This window comes from Hemitrygon akajei, chromosome 12 (assembly GCF_048418815.1).
Source record: "Hemitrygon akajei chromosome 12, sHemAka1.3, whole genome shotgun sequence".
NCBI classification, from domain to species: domain Eukaryota; kingdom Metazoa; phylum Chordata; class Chondrichthyes; order Myliobatiformes; family Dasyatidae; genus Hemitrygon; species Hemitrygon akajei.
The window spans coordinates 92,194,752-92,209,034 of NC_133135.1; the positions used below are offsets into that span (position 1 = coordinate 92,194,752).

The 14,283-nt window shown below is 45.0% G+C and overlaps 1 protein-coding gene across 2 annotated transcripts in view; it reads left to right on the forward strand.

Annotated features, from left to right (window-relative positions):
* LOC140737291 (LIM homeobox transcription factor 1-alpha-like) overlaps positions 1-14,283 on the forward strand; it is a 634,570-nt gene that overhangs the window by 539,674 nt on the left and 80,613 nt on the right. For both annotated transcript variants that reach the window (XM_073063685.1, XM_073063686.1), the window contains exon 4: positions 4,989-5,221. In XM_073063685.1, coding sequence (XP_072919786.1) covers positions 4,989-5,221 — 233 coding nt within the window. The remainder of the gene's footprint in view (positions 1-4,988; positions 5,222-14,283) is intronic.

Genomic DNA, 14,283 nt, shown 5'->3' on the forward strand with positions numbered 1-14,283 from the left:
TGGGGTTAGTGTGGTGCTATTGACACGACACACAATGATAATGTTGATGCAGTGGTATTTGGGGTAAAAGCCCTGTAAAACGCTATGAATATCCACTGATACAGTCTATTACTAATCCCACTAGATAATTGTAGGATTTCATGGGTGTGTAATGGTATTTTCTGTTGTGATATCTGTAGGTGACATATTTCATTTATTGATGTGGTGTGACTATAATGCACTTTGCTGCTCCTTGACTTTGAAGGAAGTGCATTGGAGTTCCCTGTTACTAAACCTCTGCTAAATTGCAGACAGAGTTAGATGGACATTGATATCGTCCTGGCATCAAGAGATAGTGTCAGTTGCCTTTGACACACCTTGTCTGAAACAGGTCCTTCTCACAGTGGCAGACCTAACAATAATTTTGATAATAGTGTAACTTTGAGACAGTGTGCCCGCAGTACTGTGGACAGTTTAGCCTCTTTAGCTGGTATAGGAGGGGCACAGTGAGTGTTTACCAGTCTGGTTTCATCTCTGGAGAGACAGACTGGGATTGTTAAGGGTGAGAGGAGATCTCCACAGTGTGGATTCAGGCAGAATCTTCCCCTGGCTGCAAAGTCCAGAACTCAGGTTTAAGTTCTTCAAATGAAGTTGACCATTTAGAACTGAGTTGGGGAGAAATGGGAATGAATTGCTGGGATTCTCTATATTGCCATGGAAGATTCTGTCAGAGAGTCATAGAGGAACACAGCACAGAAAAAAACTGGTCTGTGCCAACCATGGTGACAGTCAAGCTAGTTCCATTATCCTGTGCTTGGCTCACATCCCTCCAAACCCCTCCTATCCATGTACTTATTCAAATATCTTTTAAATGTTGTTCTTGTACCTGCCTTCTCTACTTCCTCTGGTAGCTCATTCCATCTGTGAATGACCTTCTGCTTGGCTCAGCTCCCTATTAAATCTTCCCCCACCCCCTGCTCAACTTAAACCTATGCCCACTAGTTCTAATTCTCTTTATCTGGGAAAGAGACTGTGCATTCACTTCATAATATATCCCTCATCATCTTATGCACCTCCTTAAGACCTGCTACATTCCAAGGAATAAGATCACAGCCTCCCAACTTGTCTCTATAACTCAGGCCCTTGAGTTCTGACAGCATCCTTGCAAATCTTCTCTGCGCTCTTTCCAGTTTAATGCTAACCTTTCAGAGTGACTAAAATTGTACACAATATTCGTAGTGAGGTCTCATGAATAGAACATAGAACATAGAATAGAATAGTACAGCACATTACAGGCCCTTCAGCCCACAATGTTGTTCTGATCCTCAAACCCTGCCTCCCATATAACCCCCCACCTTAAATTCCTCCATATACCCGTCTAGTAGTGTCTTAAACTTCACTAGTGTATTTGCCTCCACTGCTGACTCAGGCAGTGCATTCCACACACCAACCACTCCCTGAGTGAAAAACCTTCCTCTAATATCCCCCTTGAACTTCCCTCCCCTTACCTTAAAGCTATGTCCTCTTGTATTGAGCAGGGGTGCTCTGGGGAAGAGGTGCTGGCTATCCACTCTATCTATTCCTCTTAATATCTTGTACACCTCTATCATGTCTCCTCTCATCCTCCCTCTCTCCAAAGAGTAAAGCCCTAGCTCCCTTAATCTCTGATCATAATCCATACTTTCTAAACCAGGCAGCATCCTGGTAAATCTCCTCTGTACCCTTTCCAATGCTTCCACTTCCTTCCTATAGTGAGGCGACCAGAACTGGACACAGTACTCCAAGTGTGGCCTAACCAGAGTTTTATAGAGCTGCATCATTACATTGTGACTCTTAAGCTCTATCACTTGACTTATGAAAGCTAACACCTCATAAGCTTTTTTAAGGACCCTATCTGTGAGGCAACTTTCAGTGATCTGTGGACATATACCCCCAGATCCCTCTGCTCCTCCACACTACCAAGTGTCCTGCCATTTACTTTGCACTCTGCCTTGGAGTTTGTCGTTCCAAAGTGTACCACCTCACACTTCTCCGGGATGAACTCCATCTGCCACTTCTCAGCCCACTTCTGCATCCTATCAATGTCTCTCTGCAATCTTCGACAATCCTCTATACAATCTACAACACCACCAACCTTTGTGACGTCTGCAAACTTGTCGACCCACCCTTCTACCCCCACATCCAGGTCGTTAATAAAAATCACGAAAAGTAGAGGTCCTAGAACAGATCCTTGTGGGACACCACTAGTCACAACCCTCCAGTCTGAATGTACTCCCTCCACCATGACCCTCTGCCTTCTGCAGGCAAGCCAATTCTGAATCCACCTGGGCAAACTTCCCTGGATCCCATGCCTTCTGACTTTCTGAATAAGCCTACCATGTGGAACCTTGTCAAATGCCTTACTAAAATTCATGTAGATCACATCCACTGCACTATCCTCATCTATATGCCTGGTCACCTCCTCAAAGAACTCTATCAGGCTTGTTAGACATGATCTGCCTTTCACAAAGCCATGCTAACTGTCCCTGATCAAACCATGATTCTCTAAATGCCCATAGATCCTATCTCTAAGAATCTTTTCTCACAGCTTTCCCACCACAGATGTAAGGCTCACTGGTCTATAATTACCCGGACTATCCCTACTACCTTTTTTGAACAAGGGGACACCATTCGTCTCCCTCCAATCCTCCGGTACCATTCCCATGGACAACGAGGACATAAAGATCCTAGCCAGAGGCTCAGCAATCTTTTCCCTCGCCTCGTGGAGCAGCCTGGGGAATATTCCATCAGGCCCCAGGGACTTATCCATCCTAATGTATTTTAACAACTCCAACACCTACTCTCCCTTAATATCAGCATGCTCCAGAACATCAACCTCACTCATACTGTCCTCACCATCATCAAGTTCCCTTTCATTGGTGAATACCGAAGAGAAGTATTCATAGAGGACCTCGCTCACTTCCACAGCCTTCAGGCACATTTTCCCACCTTTATCTCTAATCGGTCCAACCTTCACTCCTGTCATCCATTCGTTCTTCACATAATTGAAGAATGCCTTGGGGTTTTCCCTTACCCTACTCGCTAAGGTCTTCTCATGCCCCCTTCTTGCTCTTCTCAGCCCCTTCTTAAGCTCCTTTCTTGATACCCTATATTCCTCAATAGACCAATCTGATCCTTATCAATAGATCCATCTGCTTCCTAAACCTCATGGATGTTGCCTTCTTTCACCTGACTAGATTTTCCACCTCAGTTGTCACCCATGGTTCCTTCACCCTACCATACTTTATCTTCCTCACCGGGACAAATTTATCTCTAACATCCTCCAAGTGATCCTTAAAAATTGACCACATGTCCATAGTACATTTCCCTGCAAAAACATCATCCCAATTCACACCTGCAAGTTCTAGCCTTATAGCCTCATAATTTGCCCTTCCCCAATTAAAAATTTTCCTGTCCTCTCTGATTCTATCCTTTTCCATGGTGACGCTAAAGGCCAGGGAGCGGTGATCACTGTCCCCCAGATGCTCACCCACTGACAGATCTGTGACCTGACCCGGTTTGTTACCTAGTACTAGATCTAGTATGGCAATCCCCCTAGTCGGCCTGTCAACATGCTGTGACAGGAATCCATCCTGGACACTCTGCCCCATCTAAACCCTTGGAACTAATCAGGTGCCAATCAATATTAGTGAAGTTAAAGTCATCCATGATAACAACCCTGTTATTTTTGCACCTTTCCAAAATCTGCCTCCCAATCTGCTCCTTGGTATCTCTGCTGCTACCAGGGGGCCTATAGAATACCCCCAGTAGAGTAACTGCTCCCTTCCTGTTCCTGACTTCCACCCATACTGACTCAAAAGAGGATGCTACTACATTACCCACCCTTTCTATAGCTGTAATAGTATCCCTGACCAGTAATGCCACCCCTCCTCCCCTCCCCCCCCCCCCCCCCATCCCTTTTAAAGCACTGAAATCCAGGAATATTGAGAATCCATTCCTGCCCTAGTGCCAGCCAGGTCTCTGTAATGGCCGTTACATCATAATTCCATGTATGTATCCAAGCTCTCAGTTTATCACCTTTGTTCCTGATGCTTCTTGCATTGAAGTACACACACTTTAGCCCTTCTACCTTACTACTTTTACACCTTTTATTCTGCTTCTCTTTCCTCAAAGCCTCTCTATATGTTAGATCTGGCTTTACTCCATGCACTTCTTTCACTGCTCTATCACTCTGGGTCCCATCCCCCTTGCAAATTGAATGCCTTATACAACTTCATTCCAAACAGAGATAAGACAGTAAGTGAAACAAAAGGTGTGGGAATGGTGCAGGAAAGTTATACTGAGGTACTGTAAAAGATCAGCCGTGATCAAGAGCAGGCTGGAGGGCGTGAAGCTCCCTCTCTTCATAATTCTTAAATGAGGATTGTTAGCACAAATGCAAATAAGTGCAGCAGGGTAGCGTAGTGGTTAACACATGTTTTGCAGTACCAGCGACCCAGGTTCAATTCCTGCCACTGTCTGTATGTTCTCCCCATGACCACATGAATTTCCTCCAGGTTCTCCAGTTTCCTCCCACAGTCCAAAGACATACCAGTTGGTAAACTAACTGGTCATTGTAAATTGTTCTGTGATTAGGCCAGGGTTAAATTGGGGGCTGCAGGACAGAAGGCCCTATTCCGTGCTGTATCTCAATACACAAAAAAACATTGTGTTGAGGGCCAAGATTTCTTTGTCCATTCTGTTGCTGAAGTTGTCTGTGTATGTGGTCAGGTGATGATGGTAGAGAGGTCTCCCTCAGAGGTTGGGGTTGGGGTAAGAGGGCCAAGCTCTCTTGCCTGTCCCAGCTGCCAGACCAGAAGCAGGTGTAGGAATGGCCCCAAGCAGGAAATGAGGGAATACCCAAAAAGTCAGTAGGTAAAACATACAGAAATATGGAGTTGCACTGTGTTGCGAATGTTACCTCCACCAAAGAGTCCATGTTCAACAGGTTCTTGTCCTTGGGTCCACAGGCTTTTTGCAGCCAAGTGCAGTGGCTGCATGGAGACCATTGCCCCCACTGAGTTCGTCATGCGTGCCCAGAAGAGTGTCTACCACCTGCACTGCTTCTGCTGCTGTGTGTGCGAGCGCCAGCTGCGCAAGGGAGACGAGTTTGTGCTGAAGGAGGGCCAACTGCTCTGCAAGAGTGACTATGAGAAGGAACGGGAGCTTCTGAGCCTGGTCAGTCCGGCCGCTTCGGACTCAGGTAATCCACTCAGCTGGCTGTGCAGTTTTTGGGGGTGGGTGGGGGGTTAGTGTATTTGCTGAGAAAGTGGGATGAGGACAGGTGAAAGTGAAGCCGGGTTTATTGTCATGTTCACAAGTACGGTGGAGTTCAGGTACCATGAAAACCTTGCTTGTCACTGCATCAGAGGCATGTAGGTACAGGAAACGCACAAAACACAAAATGATATGAGAAAATGTAGAAAAAGGAAGACTGCAAACCCAGAGCTATTAGCAATCTGCTGGAGCACCCAGCATCTGTGGGCAGGAAAGGAATTGTCAACGTTATAAGGCAAAACCTTGCATCAGGACTGAGATTGGGGTGGAAGATGGCCAGTATAAAGAAGGGCAGGGGGTGTTAAGGCAGGGGCCCAAGGTGATCGTTGGACTGAGAAGGGCTGTAAGATACCAGGCATATGGTATTAGTTAAGGGAGGGAGAGGGAGTGCAGTTGGGAGATAGTGGCAGGTGAATAGCAGATGAAGAGAGAGAGAGAGAGAGAGAGAGAGAGAGAGAGAGAGAGAGAGAGAGAGAGAGAGAGAGAGAGAGAGAGAGAGAGAGAGAGAGAGAGAGAAAGGTTGAGCAATTTGTGAGAAGGGGAATGTGAAAACCTGAGACAAATCAAGACAAACATGAACTTAATGCAAAAATCCACAATCAGAGATGTCTAGGGTAGAGCAAGAGGTGGCCATAGTGCTCTGTTGCTGAGGTAAGATTAGGGTTGTGCAGGTCAATTTGAGAACCAGGTCAGTGGTAGGAATGTAGCTGTTCATGAACCCGGTGATGTGAGACGTCAAGTTTCTGTACTTCCTGCCTGATGGTGGCAGTACGAAGAGAGCATGACCTAGATGGTGAGGATTATTGATGATAGGCGCTGCCTTCCCATGCACATCTTCCTCCCGTAGATGTTGTCAATGGTGGGAGGAAGATTCTCCTATCTATTACTTTTACTGATACTTCTGACAAAAGGCAGCACTTCATGCCCATCCTCCATTGCCCTTTTCTTGATCATTTTAGCAGTTGTCACATCATATTATTCAAAGGCTTCTGAGCTGAAATGCTAAAATGCTCCTTTCTCTACAGATGCTGCCTGACCTGCTGAGTGTTTTTCTAGCTTTCTCTGATTCTATTACACAAGGAGGCTGTTCAGCCTTTCAAGCCCATGCTAACTCTCACATGCAGAGTAATTCCTCCTGGGCCATTGCTCCCTGGGATCTATTCTCTCTCACACACCCATCAGCTCCTGATCTTGCTTCCTGCTAATTACACTGGGACAATTCACTGTAGATTGTTACCATACATTTGGAGCACACAGAGAAAAACCTCTCAGGGACAGGAAGAACTTGCAGAGTCCACATAGGGTCACTGGAGACCAGAACTGAATCTGTGCCACACTGATGATTTGGGAATCAATTGTAAGGCAGAGCAAGTTGGCACAGCAGATGTTCTCTTCCAAAGGATATTGGTAGATCAGATAACAGCAACCCCCAGTATACCAACTACCAAGCAGTCTGTTGTAGGATTCAGGGTTTGGAATGGTGCAGTGGTGTGGGCCAGATAGAGGAGCAGTGAGGTTGAACGCACAATGATGTGTGATTCAATTGCGTTAACCTGCAGACTTTAGACTGAGAATGCTTGATTTCAGTCAGTTGCCTGATACCAAAGCAGAGCCTGACACAGCTGTGAAGACGAGTCCCCTCTACCTTTGGAGGTGTTGCAAAATGAAGCAGATTCAGTGCAATCTGCCTGAGTTTCAAAGTACTATACAAGGACAAACCTCTAGATTAGGGGTTCCCAACCGTTTTTAGGCCATGGACCTCTACCATTAACTGAGGGGTCTGTGGAGCCCAGGTTGGGAACCCCAGCTCTAGACTCACAAGAGTCAGGGTTTTCTGGAGATGGTGACTCCTTTCAGTCTGGAGTTCACGGCACATGTTTGTCTCTATTGTACCATATCAAGGCTTGGTTACAGTGCAATAGATACAACCATCTTTCAAAAGGTTTCTATGGTTTTTCAATGTCTGTCTTAGTTGGCAGCACTTTCTCCCCTGAGGTAGATGCTCATAGGCTGAAGAAACACCCAGCTTAAAGGACTTAACTCTGGCTGATGGTTTTAGTAGGGAGAAGACTACATTGCCTAAAGTACCTGAAGTGCCCTTGCCGTGCTGAGGTCCATCTGCATTCTCAGGGTGAAATGCTTCCAGGGTTGGGGAAGCTTCACCCAGAGTCCCAGGGAATATTCTTCTCTCAATCAACATATACAAAATGGACAATTGTTCAACCTGGCTAAGGGTAAATTGGCCAGTCCAGTCCTAGCTATTGCACTGAATAAATACTTCACTGGCTATAAAAAAAACTTAAGAATTTATGAGGTCACTGAATGTTAATGTATGTAAATCAATCCTGCCTTCCCTCTATTGTTCCTTCCTTCCTCCTTCTGACCCTCTTATTCTCTTCCTCCCCTCTCTTTCTCTCTACCACCTGCCCCTCTATCCCCTCATCCTCTTCCTTCCTTTCAAGGCTTCTAGGCACAAACAGCAGTCCCTGAAGTATTAGACTGTCTTTGGTGACTAGGAATGTGTTGACTTCCAGAGCTTGTATGGACAGCCATTGTACCTGGAAAATCCTCTCAGCATTTACTTTTCACTGGGACACTCACCCTTCAGATTTGACTACGGACCAGTTTCACCCTTTGAAGAAAGACTTGCTTTTTCTGTGGTGGTATTGCATTATGTGAAGGAGGCATAATGATTGGCAGGAATTAACATGAAGTTAACTCAGGTGGTGGTTGAAAAAATAGTTTCTTTTGAATATTTTGTGCTGACTTTGAAGAAATTATCTTGATGGAGTTATTGATTATAAGGAGGTGAAGTTCTTGCACAAGAGACCCATTGCCTATTGCCACATTTGGTCTCACAAGATGCTGTCGAACTGCAATGTCATCTTCCACTCTCCACAAAATAAATATCATCAAAAACATTTACCCATTATCTCTGGAGTCATAAGCATAGTTTAATATGGAATATCTAAGTCCTGTTTCAGATCCTCAATCCACTACTTAACCAACCAACTGCCTACAGCCTTAACAATGAAGGAGAACTCGATGTTCCTCTAATCTTGACCTCTGACATATCCCTTGTATTTATTGCTCTGTATGAGAGGCTGTGGCTTCAGATTCCTTTAGGATTTCCTCTTTTTTTCTGAAAATTGCCTTTTCCTCAAACTCTTTGGCTAAGCATCATAGTTGTCGTACCTGTTCTGTCTGATTCTTGTATGTGTTTGACCATGGAACACTATTTTATCAAAGTTATCGCAAAGACACTTGAAGAGCTCAGAGGACTCTTTAATCTCTAGTGAAAAAATAAGATAGGACTTTTTTTGCCAATTTATTTTCAAAAAAAGTCAATATTCTGCCCTGATGAGATCTTCAGCTACCAATTTCTAGGTTTGATTAATGTAGATCAGTATAATTGAGAATGTGTTGTGCTGAAGGGAAAGAAAGAATTGTCTGAAAGCAAAGCAAGAGTTGAAGGGGATGGAAGACCAGTCTGAGGGGGATGGAGGAGTTGTCTGAAGGGGTTCGAAGAGGTGTCTGAAAGGTATGGAAGATTTCTCTGAAAGGGATGGAGGAGTTGTCTGAAGGGGGATGGAAGATTTGTCTGAAGGAAATGGAGGTGTTGTCTGAAGAGGATAGAAGATTTGTCTGAAGGGCATGGAAGAGTTGGCTGAAGGGGATAGAAGAGTTGTTTGATGGGGATGGAAGAGATGTCTGATGGGGTTGGAAGATTTGTCTGAAGGGGATGGAAGATTTGTCTGAAGGGGATGAAAAGTGAAGGGGAAGAAAGAGGTGTCTGAAGGTGAAGGAGGTGTTGTCTGAAAGGGAAGCAAGAGTTGTCTGAAGGGCTTGGAAGGGTTGTATGAAGTGGATGGAAGATTCGTCTGAATGGAATGGAAGTGTTGTCTGAAGTGGCAGAAGGGTTGCTTGAAAGGCAAGGATGATTTGTCTGAAGCAGATTTCAGAGTTGTCTGAAATGGAAGGAAGAGTTGTCCGAAGGCGATGGAAGATTTGTCTGAAGGGGATGGAAGAATTGTCTGAAGGTGATGGAAGAGTTGTCTGAAGGGGATGGAAGCTTTGTCTGAAAGGGAAGGAGGAGTTGTCTGAAGGGGATGGTAAGTTGTCTGAAGCGGAGGGAAGAGTGGTCTGAAGGGGAAGGAAGAGTAATCAGAAGGGGATGAAGAGTGGACTGAAGATGAAGGAAGAGTTGTCTGAAGGGGATAGAAAATTTGTCTGAAGGGAATGAAGAGTTGTCTGAAGGGGAAGGAAGAGATGTCTGAAGGGTATGGAAGATTTGTCTGAAGAGGACGGAACAGTTCTCTGAAGGAGAAGGAAGAATTTTCTGAATGGGATGAAAAGTGAAGGGGAAGAAAGAGGTGTCTGAAGGTGAAGGAGGAGTTCTCTGAAAGGGAAGGAAGAGTTGTCTGAAGGGGATGGAATAGTTATTTAAAGCAAAGCAACGGTTGTCTGAAGGGGATGGAAGAGTTGTCTGAAAGGGAAGGAAGTCTTGTTTGAAGGTGATGTAAGTGTTGTCTGAAGGGGGAAGGAAGAGTTGTCTGAAGGGGATGGTAGAGTTGTCTGAATGCGATGGAAGAGTTATTTGAAGGGGATGGGAGGGTTGGCTGAAGGGGATGGAAGATTTGTCTGAAAGGGATGGAAATGCTGTCTGAAGTGGTAGAAGGTTTGTATGAAAGGCAAGGAAGATTTGTCTGAAGGAGATGGAAGAGTTGTCTGAAACGGAAGGAGGAGTTGTCTAAAAGGGATGGAAGAATAGTCTGAAGGTGATGGAAGAGTTGTCTGAAGGGGATGGAAGCTTTGTCTGAAAGGGAAGGAGGAGTTGTCTGAATGTGATGGAAGTGCTGTCTAAAGGGGATGTAAGCTTTGTCTGAAGCGGTGGGAAGAGTTGTCAGAAGGGGAAGGAAGAGTTGTCTGAAGGGGATGAAGAGTACTCTGAAGGTGAAGGAAGAGTTGTCTTAAGGGGATGGAAAAGTTGTCTGAAGGGAATGAAGAGTTGTCTGACGGGGAAGGAAGAGGTATCTGAAATGTATGGAAGATTTGTCTGAAGAGGACGGAACAGTTGTCTGTAAGGGAAGGAAGAATTTTCTGAAGAGGATGAAAAGTGAATGGGAAGGAAGAGGTGTCTGAAGGTGCAGGAAGTGTTGTCTGAAGGGAATGAAGAGTTGTCTGAAAGGGAAAGAAGAGTTGTCTGAAGCGGATGGAAGATTTGTCTGAAGGAGATGGAAGAGTTGTCTGATGGTGATGGAAGATTTGTCTGAAAGGGAAGGAGGAGTTGTCTGATGGGGATGAAGATTTGTCTGAAGTGAATGGAAGATATGTCTGAAGGTGATGGAAGATTTGTCTGAAAGGGGTGGAAGTGTTGTGTGAAGGGGATGGAAGAGTTGTCTTAAGGGGACGGAAGAGTTGGCTGAAGGGTATGGAAGATTTGTCTGAAGAGGATGGAACTGTTGTCTGAAAGGGAAGGAAGAATTTTCTGAAGGGGATGAAAAGTGAAGGGGAGGAAGATGTGTCTGAAGGGGAAGAAGAGTTGTCTGAAGGTGAAGGAAGATTTGTCTGAAGTGGATGGTAGATTTGTCTGAAGGGGATGAACAAAGGGACCTTGCGGTTCAAATCCATACATCAATCTAGGTCACTGTGCTGGTTGATAGGGTAGATACGAAGGGCTATGGGATGCTAGGCTTCATTAACAGGGGTTTGAGTTCAAGAGTAGAGAGGCCATGCTTCAACTCTACAAATCTCTGGTGAGTCTGCACTTAGAGTATTGTGTTCAATTCTGCTCACCTCATTATAGGAAGGATGAGGAAGCTATGGAGAGGATGCAGAGGAGATTTACCAGGATGTTGCCTGGATTGGAGAACAAGTCATATGTAGCAAGGTAATCAGAGCTGGGACTTTTCTTTTTGGAGTGTAGAAGAATGAGAGGGGACTTGATAGAGGTCAACAAGGTTATGGGAGGCATAGATAGGGTGGATAGTCAGTACCTGTTTCCCAGGGCACCAGTAGCAAACACCAGAGGGGATAGGTGCAAAAGTAAGGGTGGGAAGTTTAGGGGAGTCATCAGGGGTAAGTTTTTTACACAGAGGGTTGTGAGTGCCTGGAATGACTTGCCAGGTATGGTGGTGGAGGCTAAAAATTAGGGATATTTAAGAGCGTCTTGGACAGGCACATGGATGAAAGAAAATTGGAGAGTTATGAGGTAGTGTAGGTTTAGTACATTTTTTAAGGATCATATGGGTCGGCACAACATGGAGGGCTGAAGGGCCTGTACTGTGATGCAGTGTTCTATGGTTCTACAACTCTATGGGACGTAAGTTTTGTTTGAAGGGGATGGTAGAGTTGGCTGAAGAGGTAGGGAGAATTGTCTGAAGTGGAAGGAAGATTTGCCTGAAGGGTATGGAAGATTTGTCTGACGAAGACAATGTCTGAAGGTGAAGGAGGAGTTCACTGAAAGGGAAGGAAGAGTTGTCTGAAGAGGACGGAACAGTTGTCTGAAGGGGAAGGAAGAATTTTCTGAAGGGGATGAAATGTGAAGAGGAAGGAAGAGATGTCTGAAGGTGAAGGAGGAGTTCACTGAAAGGGAAGGAAGAGTTGTCTGAAGAGGATGGAACAGTTGTCTGAAGGGGAAGGAAGAATTTTCTGAAGGGGATGAAAAGTGACGGAGAAGGAAGAGGTGTCTGAATGTGAAGGAGGAGTTGTCTGATAGGGAAGGAAGAGCAGTTGCTTGAAGCAGATGGAAGTTTTGTCGAAGCGATGGGAGGATTTGTCTGAAGGGGATGGAAAATTTGTCTGAAGCGATTGGAAGATTTGTCTGAAGAGGACAGAACAGTTGTCTGAAAGGGAAAGAAGGATTTCCTGAATAGGATGAAAAGTGAAGGGGAAGGAAGAGGTGTCTGAAGGTGAAGGAGGTTTTGTCTGAAAGGGAAGAAAGAGTTGTCTAAAGGGGGTGGGAGGGTTGTCTGAAGTGGTAGAAGGGTTGATGAAAGGCAAGGAAGATTTGTCTGAAGTGGATGGAAGAGTTGTCTGACGGGGTTGGAAGATTTGTCTGAAGGGGATGGAAGAGATGTCTGAAGGGTATGGAAGATTTGTATGAACGGGATGGAAGAGTTGTCTGATGGGTATGGAAGATTTGTCTGAAGAGGACGGAACAGTTGTTTGAAAAGGAAGGAAGGATATTCTGAAGGGGTTGAAAAGTGAAGGGGAAGGAAGAGGTGTCTGAAGGGAATGAACAGTTGTCTGAAGGGGAATGAAGGGATGTCAAAAGGGGTTGGAAGATTTGGCTGAAGGGGAAGCAAGATCTGTCTGAAGAGAATGAACAGTTGTCTGAAGGGGATGGAAGAATTTTCTGAATGGGATGAAAAGTGAAGGGGAAGGAAGAGGTGTCTGAAGGTGAAGGAGGAGTTCTCTGAAAGGGAAGGAAGAGTTGTCTGAAGGGGATGGAAGGGTTGTCTGAAGGGGATGGAACATTTGTCAGAAGATGATGGATGTGTTGTCTGAATGAGATGGAAGAGTTGTCTGAAGGGGAAGGAAGAATTTTCTGACGGGGATGAAAAGTGAAGGGGAAGGAAGAAGTGGAGGAGGAGTTTTCCGAAGGCGATGGAAGATTTGTCTGAAGCGGATGGAATAGTTGTTTAAAGTGAAGCAACGGTTGTCTGAAGGGGATGGAAGAGTTGTCTGAAAGGGAAGGAAGTCTTGTTTGAAGGTGATGTAAGTGTTGTCTGAAGGGGGAAGAAAGATTTGTCTGAAGGGGATGGAGGGTTTGTCTGAAGGTGATGGAAGATTTGCATGAAGGGTATGGATGTGTTGTCCAAAGGGGATGGAAGAGTGGTCTGAAAGGGAAGGAGGTGTTGTCTGAAGGGGAAAGAAGAGTTGTCTGATGGGCTGGATGATTTGTCTGAACGGGAAGGAAGAGTTTTCTGAAGGGGATGACTGATTTGTCTGAAGGTGACGGAAGACTTGAATGAAGGGGATCGAAGTGTGGTGTGAAGGGGATGGAAGAGTTGTCTGAAGGGAAAGGAAGATTTGTATGAAAGGGAAGAAGATTTGTCTCAATTGGACAGATGAGTGGGAAGAAATAATTGAAGTGGAAGGAAGATTTGTCTGAATAGTATGGAAGATTTGTCTGAAGAGGATGGAACAGTTGTCTGAAAGGGAACGAAGATTTGTCTGAAGGGTTATGGAAGATTTGTTTGAAAGGGAAGAAGATTTGTTTGAAGTGGACGGATGAGTTGTCTAAATGGGAAGAAATATTTGTCTGAAGGGAAGGAAGTTTTGTTTGAAGAAGATGGTAAAGTTGTCTGAAGAGTTAGGGAGAATTGTCTGAAGCGGAAGGAAGATTTGTCTGAAGAGGACGGAACAGTTGTATGATAGGGAAGGAAGAATTTACTGAAGGGGATGAAAATGAAGGGAAAATATGAGGTGTCTGAAGGTGAAGGAGGAGTTACTGAAAAGGAAGGAAGAGTTGTCTGAAGGGAAGAAAGAATTATCTGAAGGGGAAGGAAGTTTTGTTTGAAGGGGATGGTAGAGTTGTCTGAAGAGGGTGGAACTGTTGTCTGAAGGGGAAGGAAGAATTCTCTGAATGGGATGAAAAGTGAAGGGGAAGGAAGAGGTGTCTGAAGGTGAAGGAGGTGTTGTCTGAAAGGGAAGGAAGAGTTGTCTGAAGGGGATGGAAGGGTTGTCTGAATGTGATGGAATATTTGTCAGAAGCTGATAGTAGAGATGTCTGAAGTGGTAGAAGGTTTGTTTGAAAGGCAAGGAAGATTTGTCTGAAGGAGATTTCAGAGTTGTCTGAAACGGAAGGTGGAGTTGTCCAAAGGCGATGGAAAATTTGTTCGAAGGGGATGGAAGAGTTGTCTTAAAGGGAAGGAACAGTTGTCTGAAGGGGAAGGAAGATTTGAATGAAGGGGATGGAAGTGTTGTCTGATGGGGATGGAAGTTTTGTTTGAAGGGGATGGTAGAGTTGTCTGAAGAGGTAGG